Genomic DNA, 21627 nt, shown 5'->3' on the forward strand with positions numbered 1-21627 from the left:
ATGTGGCTCTAAAATGTAGTAAGCAGGGTGATGGGTATTCGTTGAGTTGAATAACCATAAAAAATATTCCCGCGCCCTCCTAAACCCAACTATTCCTAACCCCTACAACCTAGGGCGCGGGAATATTTTTTATGGTTATTCAACTCAACGAATACCCATCACCCTGCTTACTGCATTTTAGAGCCACATGAGTTAATTGAACACGCCGCGAATATGCGTACTTTACGAAATTAAGTGTACTACCTCCCAAATCGGTATGGAACAACATCAAAATCATCGCGGAGCAATAGCGACTTTTGCGTGAATTTTATTTTTCTTTGCGCAAAACCTAATTAAACTGAATAATGTGAACATGAACCATTGAGCATGCTATACTTTTCAAAACGAACGTCAATACGACGATAAAACAGCGTGAGCTCTAGCAACTTTTAAGTAGTTAGAAACGCAACATCTATGGCAGAAGTTAAGACATGTCAATGTAACTTTCCGCACTTCTGTCTATATCGATTCGGGATCCACCAGAAATTGGTTACTATGTGAGCGAAGTATTCTTGCAAAGCAACAGCACGGGCAAATTTATATTTGTTCGGTATGGACAATATTATATAACATGATATTTCCACTTGGAGAGAAGACGAAATTTGATATCGTAAGGTAGGTCATTTTACACTATCGTAAATCTCTGTCGCTATAATGCTCGTAATCGAATCAAATTTGACCTGCAATGTATTCTGGGTAATCCTAACAATTTCCTTACGTAGCTGTAGAAATTAGAAAAATTAAAAGTATAAAGAAGGTTTCCATATGGGTGCAATCCTTCGAGTATTCTCAGAAGAAACTGTATAGGTCCTATAGTAAAATGGATGCGATTAAACGATGAAGAATATTATTCTTAAAATATTACATGAGACAAAACACGCGAACATCCGTTATCTTGATAATGTCATTGCAATAGATGTCAGTCCGATCCCGACAAACACGAGTCCCTTCCAAACTTTATTGTAGTCGAAAGCGGTATTATCAAAGAATTCTACAAAGCCATCCTACAACAAAAATAGAAGCCTTAATGATCATACGGATGAAAGTTATCGTATCGGGAACCGAATTGGAAGGTAAAGCTGAGTTTCATCATCGAGAGATGATATGGGCTCCGAGGGAGCGGATACACTATATATCTCATGCTAAAAGATAATTTATAAATCCTAGGCAAAGCATGTAAATCACCCACCCATCCTCCATTTCGCACTATCCACTTTAGTCTTCTGCTAGCAATGTAATTTCCGACTGTCTGTATGATAGCTTCTATATGCTCCCCATGATGTTCATCCTCGTTCTTGCGAGCAAGAATGCTACCGAACACAAAAAGGGTGACAATCCTGCCCCAATTTTCTTTGGTATCTTTGCAAATTTCATCAGCTATCATCAGGAACATTCGCTCATCGGGTAAATATTCTTTATATTTTTCATTGACTTCGACATCGCTATAGCGGAGACGTTTGGAGACTGCGTTTAGGACAGTTCGATGTCGCTCGAACATTTCATCCGCGACTCGACGTAAGGTTCTCTCTGCTTTCGTATTTACCTTAACGCATGAGCCATCGAGTTCGTGCATGATAAAATTCCTGGTCAAGGAATGTGCTTCGGATATAATCTCATCCTTTTCTTCAGCGATCGAAGGTGATACTCGTGGTAATTCCATGCTTTGAGGAAAATACCGAGTCAGAGCTTATTTCGAGATCTAGGCTACTTTGAAAATGAGGATCCTAGGATTTGCATGACTTTCATCTATATCGTACGATGCGTTTACGCGATTCAGAATGACTTATGGGGATGGAAAATAGCAAAAATGGTCTATTGAGCATTGAGCACGGTTCAAGAACTATGATATTCCTGAAGGCCTACTTACACAAGTTACAAACGCGGTATGGTAAATTATTACTAAAATACAAACTCGGACGAAATCATGAATGCGTAGGAATCACCTTAACACCCGACATGCAAAAATTATGTACAATTTCTATGAATGCTAATTCGCACTGCGGCTTGTAAATTGGTAAGCAGCGTGAAATTAGACCGAACTGAAAATATCTTGAGGACATGCTACTACAAATATGATGTTTATGCTACTTATACTTGACAATCTTCATTTTTAAACCAACTCATGAATACTTACATTTTGCTTACTTGAGAATCACGACTTCCACTTGCACTCGAGTATATATTGATGGGTGCACCTTCTACTTGAGTATCTACGAGTTTTCGTTTAGGAAAAACTAGCGCTAGTAACCTCTATCTAACTTCATCGGGTGTTGGGTATAAGCGAGAATCCAATATAAACATGACGCTTTGGAACGTCGCTATGCTTAGTGTTTTTCGCAAATTAGCTATTCTCAACTAGGTTGCACATTGGAGGATTGTAATTAGCTACATAAGGTTAACGAAAGGTTGAGTTGTCTTCGCGTAGCTATATTATCCTTGATGGGTGGTAAGAGTATGCTGATTTAATGTAGGTAGAGTTTTATGTTTATGTGTTTTATTTTTGATTTGTTTAGTTTTTCGGTACCGTAAGAATGATTGATCTCTATTTAGGTGAAATCTTAGTCCTCGCAAAGAATTAGACATACATTTATTGAGGGTTCTGGAAATAGTTGTGAATTGCCTCGAGGATGCTTAGAAAAAAAAAATATTCAGAATATATTACGGCGAATGGTTTTCGTTATGTATCGTATCGTATCAGAGAAATGACTCACCAGGTGAAAAGACGATTAACTGTACAGAATATGGTGGAGCTTCTATTAAGACATGAAGATGAGAATCTAGGTACATGGTTCCTTAAGAAATATCATTGGAAATATAGGCTCGATATGGCACCTTTGACGAAAAAGGTTTACCACGCGTGTTAAACAGACCAAAAATATATTTGAACAGGACTAGATCGTCATGTAGCATATTACGGTAGGCGGTCATCATCATCATCATCAGTACATCCACTCCGTTCCAGTGATCAAATAACCGGATCCGGATATCAACTCTGAATCGACAAACCAATGAACAATATTCAAACATGTTACACCCCCGTGTTTCCATGAAAATAATAAGACATTACACATCCAGTATACTTCACGATTGTTCATAGATACCAAGTATTCGCGTAAACGAGGTGTGTGACATTACATACATCACGGATAACATCATGGCTGGCATTACAAGCATCATGGATTACAAATTCATGTTCTGAAGTCTCATACATGCACCGACTCTGTACATTCAATGTGGGGGTAGCTGACTTGGAGACAGAAAAACACACATATTTGACCGTAACATGGTCTTAGTATGAACCGACATGCATTCCAATTGTGGAAAAATGTGTCGCACACTATTTCACCGAGATTACAACCCTTTCACGGATATTCGTTGGTGCTATCGATACGGTGAACAGCACGTTATGTATAGCGATATCTTCACAGTCAAATACGCGAACCATGCACAAGCGTATACCCCGACTTTCGTTGAATATTCACGACACCAACAAATCTGTACATCTCCTTTGCCTCGACATCAATGATAGAATCCTCATCCCAATGCGCAGTACGAATGGTGGGTTCATCGGGTGTAAAATCCAAATCAAATGACACCAAGGTCTGCTTTCTCATTTTCAATATTTCCACCACCGCATCTTGTCTGTGTCTTAGCACTACCGTGTGAGGATGGCGAAATCTGTGGGTGGTAACACGGATGGACATGATATTCTTCGATATAATCAACTGAAACCTCGGATGTGGTGGGTTAGAGTCTTGTCGTGATGGTCCGTTTCGAAATGCAAGCGGATGAACTAGACCAAAAGTTTCGAAGATGCGTTTTATAATTGCTCTAGGTGTGAAATAGACATCGCACTCTTGCGGGGAAACAACACGAATTCAGTCTTCACACCGCATAAACACAGCCGCTTGGTTAACATCACAAAACCGCAATTGAACTCAAGATTGCCATACACGGAATCGCTGTTAACGATGTCTGACTGCGGCGTTTCGACGAGTAACGAATTCTCGTATTTAGTATTGATTGTGACACATAGTCAAAACAGCGACAGTTTTCACAACCCGGTACATACATTGAACCAACTGATGTAAGGTGAAACACTACGTTCGCAGCAAAAAAGTTTGCAGGGTATGACCACCACCAACATATAGAGTAGTGAGTGAGTAATTAAACTACATACCTCAATTTTACTATGTTACGAGATCCGGATCACGATTCAAGTTCACCTGAACGATTAAAGACATTGCGACGATGTCACTTGGCTCTTAATTGGGTTGTCTCATCTGAAAGAACTAATTTTGTCTGTTATAATACTTTATTAGACGTGTATGGCGAGGCGTCTGGTATCGAGAAGTGAGATCGCAAGCAATCATTGAGTCGGTCGTGATGTCTGGTTGGGAGTGTCGGCCTCTTATATCCAGCAAGTGTAATGTGCCGTATTAGGCCGTAAGTATCGTAGGCCCCGCGTGAAGTGTACAAATTTCGATGTTGCGCAAATACCACAAACTTTGCTTGCTTTCAGAGCCGGCAACTAAATGCAAGACAGAGACTTTACGCAAAAGTTGCTATTCTGAAAATTTTGTCACGGTAATGGTTTGAAAACTTATACTTGAGCACTACGAAATGTACAACTACTTTATCTTTACACGACGTTTTTTGTAAAATGAATACTAATTTTATTGAAAAAATAAAAAAGAGCGAAAAATTACATTTTATCCCGGAGCGCAACAAGAAAAATCGTATGAATTTGTAAACTACTTATTCATGACATCATAATAATTTCACGTAGGCTATGCATACAAATGAGGAAAGTTACATCAACGCGTGTTAACTATCGAGTTATCGAATGATTTTTTCCTTACATCAAAACAACTAGAATGTGTAACTACATTAAAAAAACGTATCTAAATGAGCTCCAGGACATTGTGATTATGCAGCATACCAAATTTCATCACACATTGCATGATGGAACAACTTTAAAACTAACGCAGTTCTATAGCAACTTTTGCCTAAATCTGTCACTTTTTACGTGGAGGGAGTACATAGCGAAGTACTTGTACATTTTGGAGCACTCAATTATAGGTTCGGTCTGCTTGCGCTATACTTAATGAATCACTCCTGTGTCATAAATACTTGAGTTGTTGGTGCGTGTAGACAAAAACCTACTTGAGAACATAAATTTCATTTTTCAATAAAATTAGTATTCATCTTACAAAAACGTCGTGAAAAGGTAAAGTACTTGTATATTTCGGAGTACTCAAGTATAGGTTTTGTCATCTTATTATATGCTCAGTATATTATATGTCTAGAATTGTGGAGCATTTATGTGGGTCTCCAGGGTGCTCTTCATTGAGTGTCCGTGTTGAGCGATAAGTTTAATTCGCAAAATTAGTGTGTTCAAATCAGGCCTGTCGCCAACATAGTGATGTCGCATAAGCCCTAAATACACATAATAGAATATCAAGGAAAAGTATCATCTAACGTATAATGAATGGTATTTATTTCTCGGAAGCAAGTTATTATCAAAACATAGTGGTCAAAATTATCGCAGAGCAATACCGATTTTGCGTAAATTCCGTTATGCGTCCGACTATGTTACTAGGGATTTTGTAGTTAGTTAGGAAATTAGGAGTCCTATCTTCCCAATCGCTATGGAACAACATCAAAATCATCACAAAGCAATATCGAATTTTGCCTGCATTCTGTTATGCGTTTTACTACGGTAGTATGCGCATCTGCATACAGGTGTCCAGACGTGTACTTTCTACTATATTCGCTCCGAACATTATAGCAGCACCCGACACAGCTTACATTATTACGTTATAAGACGCCGGCGGCGTTTCACTGTCGGTTTAATCACCCTTATTCTAGTGACATGAAAAGGACTGAATCGTATGAAATGTGATCACTACAAGAATCGAGCGAAAGCGCTGTTTCACGCCGTCTTGCATCGGTCACGATTAGTTTTACTTTTCAACTAACTTGTTGTCAGTCGTTATATTCATTAGACTCGCTTTCATGCGGCTAATTTGTCCTTATCATTATAACGTCGGTGATCGCGTACCTGCGGCGAAGGTGTTCGTTTAATTATAGCAACGAGAACCGGACCCCTGCGGCTAGGCGTTGGCATTTTAGTGCTGAGTTAAATACCCTTATACTCGACATGCAAACATTATACAGGTAGCGGTTATACTGCGAGCTGATGATCGGGCTTCATAATTGTGCGGGGGATCCCATTGTTGAATTTGAATTGATCAGCGTGTCGCTGTACATGATGCACTATATCGAAAGCATTATTGCTGGTTGAATATTGTTGAATGGTTGTCTGCGAATAGCTGCATAAATTGCGAAAAGGTGCGACCCTAATTTTTCGGCTTTATTGCAAATACCGATGCTGGAATTGTACTTATGTCACATAGAACTCGGACACCATCGATAAAATTCACATAAAATCATGCGTAGTTGATAAATTACTTAGCGACATCTCGACTCATGGGGAATCAACATTTAGTGTGTTACACGAGAATTCATATTCTCAAAAACTGGTATGGAAAAATGTGGAGACAATAAGAAAATAATTTACTTAAGAAAATCTCGACTCACGCGGATTAGTAATTTTTAAAAATTAAAATATAGTGTATTATTGGAACTACGTCAATTTTTCGTAAAGATTAATACCTAAAAATAATTCACTTAACGGTATCTGGACTCGTGTTGTTATTTATTTCTCGGAAGCAAGTTATTATCGATACATATTGCTAAATACACATGGAGAATCGGTATTGAAATTCACAAAACAGCTATTTCTCGGAAGCAATTATAACAACGAGAAAATCGGGCTTCATAATTGTGCGGGGGATCCCATTGTTGAATTTGAATTGATCAGCGTGTCGCTGTACATGATGCACTATATCGAAAGCATTATTGCTGGTTGAATATTGTCGAATGGTTGTCTATAATGTTAGTTGCATACAAGAATCTCGGAGATCTAAGCTCGAGATTTACGTACTCATGCTTGATTTGTTTCCATAGCCTCGACCTTGGGAATCGCTTGTATGCGTCCAAAGAAAATAAGTCGTGAAATGTGGAAACTGTAGAAACCGTTAGGAATCGCGTACCTGCCGCGAAAAGTCTGTTTAATTGTAACGCCGAGCATTGTGCGCCTACGGCTAGTCCGTTGGCGTTTAGCGCTGATTAAATTATCCTTATACTCGACATGCAAAGTAAATTTACAGGTATTGGAATGAATTCAGTTGTAGTGTGCGCTCATATTAGGTCATGAAATGCGGAGACCTCGGCAATCGAAACCGCGATCTGTCTGCGCTCAAAATCGCATTTTATATGAATTAATTAATTAGTGATGATGTGTAGAATTTTGATATATCATCATAGAACCCCGCGCCTAGTTCAACGTTGATGAGTGTTATCTGTGAATATCTGGCAAATATAGTATTCCATTGACATCATAGTTCTCGAAATTTATGTGTAATCTGAATGTTATTTATATCCAAAAAAGTAAGTTATTATATTAATATTTTCAAGTCGCAGCGCTTAAAATCGCATTTTATATTAAATAATTAGTGATGATACATTTCAAGTTATTCAATACATATTGCTAAATATACATGGAAAACCGGTATTGAAATTCACAAAACAATGAAATTTGCTCATAAATACACACGATGTGGCAGTGGCAGGTGACGTGGCAATGGGCATCCTGTAGGCGTGACAATGGGCGTCATATAGGCGTGGCAATTAAGGCGACGTGGCCTTCTGTGATTGGTGCGTACCGAAATTGCTTATCCTTACTACTGGCGATGAGTCGGTTGGGAACCACTGCTGTAGGAGATCCCTGTTATCGTCCAACCATGAAATGTGTATATCTCGTAACCGAGATATACACATTTCATTGTTGGACGATAACAGGGATGTTCATTTTTTCCTACTCTGAAGTCTGAACATGTTTATTGTAACAGATAAAAGGCGGGTTTAGGGCCTATTTTTCATTTATCAGTCGTGACATACCATTCTTGAATAAGCCATAGAATGAGTAAATCCATTTTTAAGAAAATAACTCAGGTCAGCAAAAAAGTTGTGAGTCGAGTCATGACTCGATTCATTGCAACGTTGGGTGGTGATACATTAATTTGAAACAGCTTAGCATAAAATCATTTGGGATTCTGCCACCGCTCATTATGAAAAAAATGTAACAATATACAATCTTCGGTATCATATAGTCACGCCATGAAAGGATTTAGCCTCTGCTCAGTTTACCGAGATACCAGACGCCGTATAGCTACTTGGCGTCTCAGCTTTAGCTACTCGGCGTCTGAACATAACAGACGCCAAACGCCGTAGAGCTACTTGGCGTCTCAGAAAACCAGACGCCAAACGCCGTATAGACATTCGGCCGCCGCTCGGCGTTTGGCCTCTGAGCGGGTTTAACCCCTACTCACCCAACCTGGGGGGCGTGAAAGCATCTGAAGGAGGGCGCGAAGAAGCGGCTAACTGAAAAATTTTCGCTCTCTGCGCGATTTACCTCCGACCCACGCATGTTTCTCTATATATAGACCGACTTTCATATTTTCTAATTCTCTCATGAACATCATAACCTTCCATGCCATCAAACAATCTGTTGAGGTTGCTAGCATCCCGGTTAAATTTTGTGATATGACGATAAGTCGATAAGGGGGCGCGAAATTTTTCACTATCATAAACGGGGGCGTGTCTAAAAAAAGGTTGAGAACCACTGGCCTAGGCCAAGGTGGGTGTATGATACCGGTGTCCGGTCAATACCGAGAAAACCATTACAGAGAATGCCATTACCGAGAATGGACACCACCGAGAATGGACATTACCGAGAATGGACACCACAGAGAATGGACATTACCGAGAATGGACACCACCGAGAATGGACATTACCGAGAATGCAATATATGCAATGCAGGCATGTTATGCATATGAACAGGTCGTGTGTGTGCATCACGGCGTTGCCACATTCGGTATCGATGCTCAGGTATAAATTTCTCGACAACATCAGTCCCTGGCAGCTATATTCTTGACATTGGCTATTCTCGGTAATGTCCATTCTCGGTGGTGTCCATTCTCGGTAATGACCATTCTCGGTAATTTTCATTCTCGGTAATATCCATTCTCGGTAATGGCATTCTCGGTAATGGTTTTCTCGGTATTGGTATAGAACCTCTGATACCTTAGACTACTCCAAGTCGCTTCGACACCTTCCTATCTTTTCATTGTATCGTATTTTTGTGGGGTATGGAACTGATAAAATTGCTAATAAACCAATGATGATGATGACTTATGTCGCCCGTTTAGCGCTGGTACGATATGCCTATACTTACTTCCTCACTTCAAGTCAACCTCCGTGTGGCCTTGGCTCATTATATCGACTGATAACCATCTAAAATTCATCGAACACTAAATTTCAAGCGTGCAAGGTAGGCCGGGCTCTAAGAAGATGACTTACAAGGCACAGTTATCCCAATACGAAATATACGCAATTTTTATCTAAAAAATATGGATAATTGGATGAGCCTGATTAGTACTGAGACTGACCGACAGTATCCCCAATCCGTAATATATTCACGTACCACACAATATGAATTACCTGCACCCACACATGCACCACCACAAGCGCTTGTCTCGATGTGCGAATGGCGCATGTCGCATGCGAACCGCCGAATTATCTCTTTGAGGTCCGGATACCGACACACCTCCACCCCGCCCATATACTGCATTAAAAAGAGTATCCTACTATAGTACTAGGGTTAGTTCGGATATCAATAATTTTCACTATCCGGATAACGGATATATCCGTATATTTGGAATTTAGCTAACTGGTTAACCGGATAGTGAATCCTAAGTGAGATAATCGATTTCACGAGGTCTGCATGAAAAATGGATCGCAAAATCATTACTCAGTGTAATTGCAGCTCCCTCCTTATAAAGCACACCTCATCAATAGTGGCATCCTGTAGCTGGGACCGGAGTTTTGTAACAAAGAGTCCTCACGTATTAAATGCTCTTTCTGCTTCCACAAAATGGGGCTGAATTATAGTAAGCAAGGCTGAATATAGTAAGCAGCGCTTCCTTTTTGTCCATTCTTCTGTTTAGGTGTTCAGTACTGGAAGGAAGAGTAGCTGATATCAGAATTGAGGCCGACATGATAGCTCGCTCTAATTCCTCCATGAGAAATTCACATGATCAGGCCCGTAGCCAGCCGAAAAATAAGGGGGGTGTTTTAAACAAAACGAGGTGGTTTCTATTTTTTTTTTCGAATTTAGTATCAGCGGAAATCAAATACGCTTGCACGCACGAACATGTTTCCGAAATGCGAACATTCGATGTCATTCAGTTTCGCAATGTCACTCATTAATCACAATCGCTGATCAAAATAATCTCAGCGGCATATTGTCTCCAAGCGACCAAGAGATAGGAGCCGACGCATGCCAGGCCCGAGACTATGGTTACGCCAGCGATGATATCGTTCGTACCATGCCTATTGCAGATGCGATTGTGCAGGCCAGCGATAATATCGTGAGCACCAAGCCAATGCAGATGCGATTATGTAGGCCAGTGATGGTATAATGTCCACAGAGCCTATTGCAGATGTGATTCTGCCAGCGGAACTATAGGCTTGCTGAAGACTCGAAAAACCAGGCCAGCAACGATAGCCGAGTTCGCGGCAATCAATGACCTAATTTGGCGATCTTCTCAGCGGGAGATTGCGTCTCGTTACCCAGAGGTCTCAAACACGCGGCCCGCGAAAACATTTTGTGCGGCCCGCGACGGCATTTTGAAACTTCAAGTGTTCGGTAATATATTCAAAGAGCTTCTTGGAGGTACAGAACTTCAATATACAATTAAATAGCATATTCATATTGAAATGAACCCGAATATTTTCGGCTGACACTCGTCAGGGGTAATCGTCAGCAACTAGTAGAGAATTGGAAAGAACATTGTATATCAACAATCGCATCACAAAATATGACGTCACCAGCATGAAATTTCGAATGAGAGAGCGTTCAATGTACTATTTTTAGGTGATACACGAACTCCTGCCATCGGCAAACATCTGTTGGATAATCCGATTTGTGCGAATAATTATCGAGACGACCGATTTCGAATCGTAGGTCGAGGCCGTTCACAATTCCATTTGTGTGCCTTGGAATCAACTTTTATCAAAATACACCAACCAAAACTCTGTCAACAAAAGGAGTTCGTGTATCACCTAAAAATAGTACATTGAACGCTCTCTCATTCGAAATTTCATGCTGGTGACGTCATATTTTGTGATACGATTGTTGATATACAATGTTCTTTCCAATTCTCTACTAGTTGCTGTAATTACCCCTGACGAGTGTCAGCCGAAAATATTCGGGTTCATTTCAATATGAATATACTATTTAATAATATATTCAAGTACCATATATCTTTTTTAGATTTAAGAACTTAAAGTTCACTCTAAAACTACTACAAAAACCTCAAACCTCAACAAACTTCACTATTACATCACTTTTAAAAGCTATCCTGCTGTAGAAGAGCAGCTATTACATCACATTTCTACGACAAGATAATAAAACATGACCCGTTGATGATTTGTGACTGAAAATTGTGATTTGATTTGGTGCGACCTTTCGTAAAATTACTGGATTTCGCATTGACTGATGGATTATTACCTAAAATGACCCGAGTTGAGTCGGGTCAAACGTTAAAATCAGAGAAGGACTTGCGACTCGGAACGGTGACTTGGTATTCTTACGGACGCAACAATCTATGAAACTGTCATGGGGAATAGTAATATAACAAAAGGTCGTAGCTTGCGTTGCGCAGGGTATATAGCTATCTAATCAGGTCAGTATGGAAACCATTGGCATTCTGTGGCCCCTGTGACATATAGTTGGTTACATCCTGGGTGTTGTTTGTTCTCTTTATCATTGTTAATATCGGTGGCGAGTAAGGTCGTGGAATGCTCACACCAATGGATTATTCGGCGATTGGACATTTCTATTCCAGGGGTTCTTAACCAGAGGTCCGTAGACCCAAATCAGGGGTACGAGAAGCATTCTGGAATTAGGCCTATATTGGGGCTTACGTATTGTAGGCCCGCCTATATGATGTGGAATATTTTCTGAGCCAATTATTCAACTGGGAAATATTATTCGCGCGTATATTTATAGGCTATAGGCTTTCTGCTTTTAATACAGGTTCAATCAGAAATTGTGTTGAAAATGGACAGGGAGTAGCCTACGAGAAATCTTATTGAAAGCACACGGGGGACGGTCGTTAAAAAGGTTAAGAAACAATGCTATTACTATGGCACAGTAATTATTTTATTCAATTTGTTAATTGATCTGTTTTAATGATAATCGAAGGCAAATCTAACGCTGATTTAATTTGGCTTTGGCAATGACAGTAACAATGGCCTACCTATCACGACTATATCAGAAACCAGGATTAGGCTACACCGCTAAAATGCTCTGGTATCAGATAAATCTTCAGTAAATTTTCCACCTAAAATTGTGACACGTCAAAGGTCCACTGCACTAGCTGCAATATTATAACCCGACAGATTTTGTGATGCCATGATGCGTCCTCTGACACGATGTCTATAACTCATTATTAAGAAATTATGCCCGGCACAAAAACAATTTTATTCAAATATTTGTAAGTGTGATTTTTCGGTGCCAAGCGTGGATAGTAGGCTATCAATAGTAAATTTCATTTTCACGATATTTGTGGAATGCCTGTCTGCAAGGCACCTTCAAAGAAGGCCTACTTGGAAATTATACATTGGATATCCCTATTATTATTGATGCTGCGGCCCGCCGCGTCATCAAAACTAGGAAATTGGCCCGCGAGCACATTTGAGTTTGAGACCTCTGCGTTACATAGTGCATTGACGTATCCCGCTAATTGGCGACTCGCTATTCGCTAATTATCATCGTCATTGGTTTATTAGCAATTTTATCAGTTCAATACACCACAAAAAATGCGATACAATGAAAGAAAGGAAGATGTCGAAGCGACTAGGTTGTCTATGGAATCTGACACCCACCTTGGCCTAGGCGATGTAAAGAGGAGGCATGCACACTGAATGAAAGTAAAGAAGATAGTATAGAAAAAGAAAGCGACAAGAAATAGGGCGGCATGTCATGGATAGGGCTGGGCACAATGATTCGAGTACTCGAATCTGAATCGAGTATTAACTTTAATGATTCGAGTCGAGTAGTAAAAGACGATGTTTTCGAGTACTGAAATTATACGCTTCTCGCCACTGCATGTTAATTTATTAGCGAAAATTGCAGTTTCAATACTATTTTCCAATCTGGAAGCCTTGAAACCTTGATTGGCCTATCGCAACGTACGAAACATATAGTACAGAGCCACGAACGTTGCGTGACATAACACATTTCCGAAGCCCGGATCATCCCACAACATTGTAACGAAGTGCAACGAAATCGGTATGGTCGAAAAAGTACCAAAATATCTTTAATTTGATGCATAACAAGGCATTATATGCTATGTGGTGGCATAAAAGATACATATTTAAGGTTGGACATCTTTCATTACGTTATGACGTAATAATGAATGATACTCGATACTCGACTCGACTCGAAGCATAATACATGATTCAGATTCGAATCACCCAGGTACTCGAATTTGCCCAGCCCTAGTCATGGATAGGTCAGTCGTGGTCCGGTAATCTCGAGGATGGACTGTATTTATTTAGTAGTAATTGCTTGTATTTCGACTTGAATGTGGACATGCTCGTCGACTGTCGGATGGCCGGCGGGATACTGTTCCACACATCAGGTCCGGCATAGGCCTATTTGATAGAGCGATGATCTTTTCGATCGATCATATGATATTTGGACGACGTGGACGCACGTGTGTTGTACTTGTGCGCTTTTGATTCAGAGGTGAAGAAGTCATTGAAATATTCGGGGCAACGACCGCAGTGAAACTGATACATAAACTTGGCGATTTCTAGTTTCCGCATATCTTCTATGTTTAGGACGCCGAATCTCTTCAGCAGCGACTTATTGGATGGGCAGCCAGGCCCCTTTGGGGCCCTAGCTATGATTCGGAGTACTTTATGCTGTAGTTTCTGCAGTGGCTTGAGTGCAGTTTTACTGGCAGCCCCCCAACAGAGGATGCCATAATGTAACTTCGATTGGATTAAGGATTTAAAGCAGTGATTCCCAAGTGCGGCCCTGAGGGCCGCATGCGGCCCCAAGAGAGTCTTCTTGCGGCCCCAAAATATATTAGGAAATCGGTTATTGACAAAAATAAAATATATATTTATAAAATACTCTTGCTTGACTTGACCTCTGTGGTTTTAATTATAGAATTGCAGGAAAGTTGTGCGTATATGGATTGCCAACGTTATGTCACTGCTGTTTCAATGCAATGTGCCCCAACTTTCCAGTTGAACGAGCAGTAGCTATAGATATAAATAGGTATTGATAACTTACAAAACCGGAGGAAAATCTCTCCCTCGTGGTCGCTTGACTAAAAAAAAGAGGCTCAACTCCCGGAAAATACAGGTTTTTTTTTAACATTGAAAAAAAATCTTCCCGGTCCAGCTATGAAATAGCCGCCGTAGCGTTCCTACAGTGCTGACTTAATGTATATTAGTCGAATTTGGCCCTATATGTAACCAAAACACTCAAAAAAGAACACAAAATCTCAAAAAAGAAGACATTTAGGCGTCCTCCGAGGACACTTTAAAAACAATCAAAAAATAGGACAAATTATCTTAAAAGAGGACGTATGGTAACCCTATAACTATAGATGTGCATCACGTGACTCACGGTTGAATACGCCGGGATGCATACTGCTTAGTCGGCTAAAAGCAGCATAATTGGAAGTCCTATATTCCGGGCCGTAACTGCCGTGCCCCAAACCCCCCAATTTAGGGGGCTGAGCTCGAAGGGGGACCAAAATTATTTCGTGAATTGGCATAAATTATAGACTATTTTTTGAAAATTTATGCAACTTCTACAAAAAATTTCGCGATTTCAATTCGCCGCATATCTTGATTATTGGGTACTCTCCCCCAAGAAAAAACACGCAAGATTTATAGAAATGGGCCTATCAGCGTTGGCCATGACCGCACCACAACGCACCAAGACATATAAAGTTTTAGGTCATGTAGCATGTGACTCCAAGAAGTGTGAACGATCGGCAGCGAGAAAGCCTTAGCCGTAAAGGACTGCTTTTATGATGACCAAAAACTTCGAAATACCAAAGCTTCGTTATATATACAAAATACATTTTTATTTGTCCATATAGGCGCCTAAATGACTGGCGCCGAATGTTCTTGTCTTGGCAATCTGAACCCCACGGGACAAATACCATCCTGCAGGAAAGAAAATTATATGCCAGTGAACAAATACCAACCTGAATCGTGTGATCTTCCAGTTTAGTAGGTTTGGACAATTCTACATTTTTGATATAGCAGACATCAGGATGTCACGAAATAACATCATGTGAAGAAGTCATACCTAGTGGTCTGCCCGCCCAAAGATGTTTAATTTTACGGGGTCTGCAGTTTCAAGACACCTCTCACTTAGCTCTACCAGCAAATTGGATTACGTGGGCAAAGAGGAGAACCACGCGATTCCCGATCTTATTCACCGATTTTATCATGAATTATCTAAATATTCGGGCGTCTCGCTGTCTCAATAAACAGTACAATTTTTATTTCGTTGCAAAAGCAAACAACGTCATGCGGGGTCAGTTTATCACCTAATGGGAGCCCGGGGTCCTGACAAAGTGCCGTTACGTTCCTGCCAACGGGTATACCCCCGGATATGTTTAATTCCTATTGAGGGGGCCTATGCCTTTACAAACACACCTCACTCAGCTCTACCGTTAAATCAGATTACGTGAACAGAGACAAGATGAAAATTGATAGCAAAACATGCAATTCCCGATCATATTGACCGATTCAGTCATGAAACTAAAGAAATTTCTCGCGCTTCGCGCGTTTAGACGAGAAAAGCTGATTCACTCAACGGACACCCAATGCAGCAGATAAGTAGCGGTAAGCAGTGTACAGTTTCGAAATCTCGCTAGGGAAATAAAACTACGTCGAAATACCCATGATGACTGTTTGGGTCCGTGTTATAGCCGTAGTATTCGTGCGGCCCCGACCGTACTCTGAAATTCTAAATTTGGCCCTCACACCGAAAAAGTTTGGGAACCACTGATTTAAAGAGTATCAGAAGAACCCATGCTGGCATGAAGCGCCCAAGGCCGTAGAACAGGCCGCACTTCGGTGATAATTTAGTTTCTAGGGACTGAATATGACTCTTCCAGGACATGTTCGAGTCCAGTAAAACTCCGAGATATTTGGCATTATCTGTGTTGGAAACGGGCTGACCAGCGATATTAACGATTAGATTATTTTTTGAATTTACTGTCAGCAATTGCGATTTCGAGGCGTTTATGCAAAGGTTTTTCTGGGCCGTCCACTCATGGACTTTGGGCATTTGGTCACCAGTCAGGGCATCCAGCTCTGCCGTCGAAGATGCGGAAGAGAGGAGGTGAGTATCATCAGCGAACAGTGTGGTGTTCAATGAGGAGGTTTCAAAAATGTCGTTGACATATAGGGTGAAAAGGACCGGTCCAAGTACTGAGCCCTGGGGCACACCACAGGTCACCAGGTGAGGAGAGGACAAGGTGTCTGAGATCGCAACCATTTGTTGGCGTCCAGTGAGGTAACTTTTCATGAGCTCAAGTTGTGGGCCCCGAAGTCCGTAACGCGCCAATTTCGAGATGAGAATTTTATGATCTACGCAGTCAAACGCTTTTTTTAGGTCGAGAAAAATGCTACATCCCACATTTCGCTTCTCTGAGATATCATAATACTGTTCGGCCACTGTTAGGAGGGCATGAGCGGTTTGGTGTTTGTTTCGGAAGCCAAATTGTTGAGGGAAAATGACAGACATTTTGGCGAGGAATGAGGACAGGCGGGAGAGGAGCAACTTTTCGAATACAACCCCGATGCATGGGAGAACGGATATCGGACGGTAGTTGGTGACATTAGTTCTATCCCCAGCTTTGTGTACAGGGACTACTCTGGCTTTTTTTTAGATAGCTTGGGTAGACTCCATTTTCTATCATGAAGTTGAAAAAATGGCCGCGCGAAACACTGATAATACGACTTATTGAAGCTTCCTACTGCAATCGAGCCCGATAAAACGTATTTGTTTTCACGATAAACTGAGCGGAGTGGAGCTAACTTAATAGATCACTAACAAAGACAAAATATCACGTTACTAACAATAATGTGTAATTATAGTCAAGCATAACAATGGTACACCCACAGATGAGGATTCGGGTTGGATTATCCGGATAACGGTTAACCGGTTAACCGCAGGTATTTTCACTATCTGACATCCGGATATTTTTCTGCCGGTTAACCGGATAAAAAAGAATCGTTGCTAATGCATTTTATACGTTTTAGTAAGCTTCAATAAGTCGTATTCAGTGTTGGCGCGGCCGATTAACGAGAAGCGTGTTGCCAATTAGCGAGATGCGTCTGTACCCATCGCACAATGTAATGTGACGCGATCTCCTGCTGAGAAGATCGTTAAATTAGGTCATTGATCGCCGCGCGCTCGGCTATCGTCTCTGGCCTGATTTATCGCGTCTTCAACAAGCCGATAGTTCCACTGGATTGAAGAATCGCATCTGCAATAGGCGATGTGCAGTGTACACACTATTCCATCGCTGGCCTGCACAATCGCATCTTCATTGGTTTGGCGCTCACGATATTATCGTTGACCTACACAATCGCATCTGCAATAGGCCTACGAACGATATAATCGCTGGCCTAACCATCTCGGACCCAGCATGCATTGGCTCCTATCTCTCGATGGCTTGTTGACGATATGCCGTTAAGTGTATTCTAATTAGTGATTCTGAGAGTGACACCGCGAAACTGAATGACATCGAATGTTCGCAAAAATGTGCGTGCGTGCAAGCGTAATTGATTTCCGCTGATGATTAATTCGAAAAAAAAATCGAAACCCCCTGATTTTATTTCAATCCCCCTACATTTTCGGCCGGCTGCGTGCCTGATCACGTGAATTAGAGCGAGGTATCATGTCGGCATCAATTCCAGTATCAGCTAGTCGTCCTTCTAGTACTCCAAACCTAAACATAAGGATGGTCAAAAGGATGTAAAGCCGTTGAAGTTTCCGGCGTACGACCTGCCAACCTTTTGACTCTCTACGAAGCGCTGCTTCCTATTCAGCCCACTTCTGTGGAAGCTGAAAAAGCATTCAATGAACGTGGACTCTTTGTTACAAAATTCCGGTCCCGGCTACAGGATCCCACAATTGATGCATCTGTGCTTTAAAAAGAGGGCATTGCAGAAGCAGTGAACATTAAATTTGCGTGCGCGCTTGGGTAGGTACTCTACAATAACACGGTGTAATGATTTTGCGATCCGTTTTACATGCAGACCTAATGAAATCGATTGTCTCACCAGAGTGTACTCAAAGTACACTCTGGTCTCACTATAGAGTATGACTGGAGTGACGACTCGATTGTTCTCCCATTGTTAGCCGGCAGAATGGTCACGGTCAGATGGATGCACCCAAAACAGGATAGCTCAGTGCTTGTTTCAATGGCGTTCAAGGCGATTCTTCGTCTATTTCTTGAAGTTGCGTCGGTATTAGTTAGACAGTTCAACATTTAGGTAGCGGTGGCGAGTCGTTATGACTAGTGAATAATACCGTGTAGCCTCTGTTATATTTTTTGCCAGATTTAGATCATATTTCGTCACGGATAAAAATCGGTGTCATGACTGATTCAGCTGCATCACTTTGGGATGACTGGGAGGGACTAACTGAAATGGAAATTGAAGAATGTTTCGAAGGACTCGATAACTGGAAAGGTCTGCTTTGTGAGGAATACGAAGCATCCTTTCCGACTGTGAAAGCTCTGAAAAAACATTACAAAAATCATAAAGTTCCCACCAGTACTTGGGATATATCTGAGGATGCTGTAATTGCTGTTTTGAAGAGGGCTTGTGTAAATAGCAAAAAATACTTTGAATGCGCCCCATCATTCGAGGAACTAGACGTGACCAAAGCTGTTGCATTGGTGAAACAACTCCATTCTGAATATTGCAAACTTGGTGTTGACGGATTTTATCAACATTATTCTAATATCTGTCACCAAGCTAACAAGTTGCTGGGTTTGCCGCAATTACCAGCTTCAGTATTACTTTTGAAGACGTTTGATTCTCTCGTGTGCGGTAAAGAACAGGATCCAATCGCAGAGATTGGAGGAGTCAACAGCAAGGAATCTGGTAAGTAAATAGCCTTTGCTACTTTGCCTTTCCATGGAAAAACTTTGACATGTTTTTAGACATACTTGAATATATTGGTGGAGTGCTTTTGGGAGCCATTTCTAAGCAAGCTAACGAAGCAATTGCCACATGTCTAACATCTGCAGCGCCATCGGGAAACCTCATTAAAGTGATGCAGAAGAATATCGGTGGATTGAAGAGCCCGTCTTAACAGTTTCATTGCATGGTTCTCCGCTTTTATGTTATCCACAGTAAAGAAATGGCAAAACCCCTGAAAAAGATCAATTTTTTCAGGGTACTTGACGCAATTCACTGTGATCCATTCTATAACAAATTAATTCATACTGTGTCACTTCAATCTGGCTCAGACCTAAATGAGGTTGAGGATGTCATGGACAAGGCAATGAGACACTTGAATAACATCTTGTCTCACAATTTTGCAAAGTTTGCATTGCATGAGAAGCTAAAAAAGTCCTACATATTTCCCAAAAGTTTGCGAGATGGCTTGAAAAAAAAATGAACAATATGCTCTTTTAGTATGGTAGTTTTTTCTCTCTGTGGCAAGTGCTGCCTATCCACATTGAGGTTCTCTACCTAAAAAAGGAAACCAATGCGTTGGTCGAAACCTTGACGTGGTGCATTGGCTTACTACTAATGTCGACCGGCAGACGTCTTCCTGTGTTCTTGGCAATGACAACGAGTTCCCTTCAAGTGCGATTTTGAACACTTTCAAGGAGTAAGCTCTGGCTATTGTGAGTCGAGCTCAAGCAGAACATTAACATTACACAATGCTCTTGTTCTAGTCATCAGGGACGTAACAGCACTTCGTCAGCCCCCCCCCCCCAAAAAAAACGTTGGTCATGGGCCCCCCATAGGGTGATAAACCGCCCTCCCCCCATCACGTTGTTCGCTTTTGTTACGAAATAAGGGCTACAGTTTGGTGAGTCTACGCGAAGCGCGAAAATATTCGATAATTCATGATAAAATCGGTCAATAATATTGGGAATTGCATAAAGGCCTATATTGCTATCAATTTCTTGTTCTCTCTGTTCACGTTGTCAGATTTACCGGTAGAGCTGAATGAGGTGGCTTGGAAACTGTAGGGCCCGTAAATAATAATTAAACATATCCGGGCGGGCGGCCCCGTTGGTATGACTTCGTTTCATGATGTCATTTCGTGATCTCCAGTCTGTTACATCAAAAAATACAGAATCGCCCAAATGTACTAGACTAACGACGCACACGATTTCGAATTGGTATTTCTTTACGGGCGTACAATTTTTCCCTGCGGAATCGTATTTGTCTTCTGAGGTTCAGATTGTCAAGACAGGAACATTCGGCGCGAGTCATTTAGGCGCCTATGGACAATTAAACCTATATGCATTTTGCATATATAACGAAGTTTTCGGCCAGCGTAAGCGGGCAGTCCTTTTTGGCCGAGGTTTTCTCGCTGCCGATCGTTCTGGCGCACTTCTTGGAGTCGCATGTTACATGTTCTAAAACTTTAAATGTCTCGCCGATATATCCATTTCGATAAATCCTGCGTATTTTGTCTTGGGAAGAGTAGGCTACCAAATACCTAAGAAAGTTGGCAACTTGAAATCGCACGCAGCGCGAAAATTTGTTGAAAAATACTCCATAATTTATGCTAATTCGCGAAATAATTTTGGGCCCCCTTCGAGCTCGGGCCCTGCGCAATTGGGGGGTTTGGGTTGCGGCAGTTACGGTCCCGCTAGTCATACTCAAGTTTCTGCGGTTATCGGACAGGCATTATATAAGACTACAAGACAGTTGCAATATTATTTGTTATATTCATACTCGAGTTTCTGCAGTTAATATAGGACATATTTTCAATCAACGATATTGTGAATTGCATATCGGTATAGTTCAAGATCTTTCCACTTGTTCACTTTGTAGTATTCTTCAGTCTTTCTTTCCATGAATTCATCTCACAATAGCCAATGCACACGAACCAGATATTCTGTATCTTCCGTCATTATATTCATATACGTAGCAAACTCTACAAAGGATCGAAGCCACAATATCACATCAATCTCGTGAGAAATGTAACATAGGCTACACAGTATTATTCACTAGTCATAACGACTCGCCACCGCTACCTAAATGTTGAACTGTCTAACTAATTCCGACGCAATTTCAAGAAATACACGACGAATCGCCTTGAACGCCATTGAAACAAGCACTGAGCGATCTTGTTTTGGGTGCATCCATCTGAC

At 41.1% G+C, this 21627-nt stretch overlaps 2 protein-coding genes across 2 annotated transcripts; one reads left to right on the forward strand and one right to left on the reverse strand.

The window, feature by feature from the left end:
- Positions 1 to 929: 929 nt before the first annotated feature.
- LOC145444106 (induced myeloid leukemia cell differentiation protein Mcl-1 homolog) lies at positions 930 to 7847 on the reverse strand. Its single transcript, XM_080322035.1, has 2 exons — positions 1229 to 7847; positions 930 to 1043 (listed from the first exon to the last, which is right to left on the reverse strand). Exons 1-2 carry the CDS (start codon positions 1697 to 1699, stop codon positions 930 to 932), a joined length of 585 nt encoding a protein of 194 aa, XP_080178161.1. The 5' UTR covers positions 1700 to 7847.
- A 10993-nt stretch (positions 7848 to 18840) lies between these two features.
- On the forward strand, positions 18841 to 19879 carry LOC145444479 (uncharacterized). Its single transcript, XM_080322470.1, has 2 exons — positions 18841 to 19390; positions 19450 to 19879. The coding sequence occupies exons 1-2, from the start codon at positions 18880 to 18882 to the stop codon at positions 19599 to 19601; spliced, it is 663 nt and encodes a 220-aa protein (XP_080178596.1). The 5' UTR covers positions 18841 to 18879; the 3' UTR covers positions 19602 to 19879.
- Positions 19880 to 21627: the final 1748 nt, after the last annotated feature.

The sequence above is a fragment of the Botryllus schlosseri genome, chromosome 8 (assembly GCF_051294905.1).
Source record: "Botryllus schlosseri isolate E-star chromosome 8, Bs_hap1, whole genome shotgun sequence".
In the NCBI taxonomy this organism is placed as follows: Eukaryota; Metazoa; Chordata; class Ascidiacea; order Stolidobranchia; family Styelidae; genus Botryllus; species Botryllus schlosseri.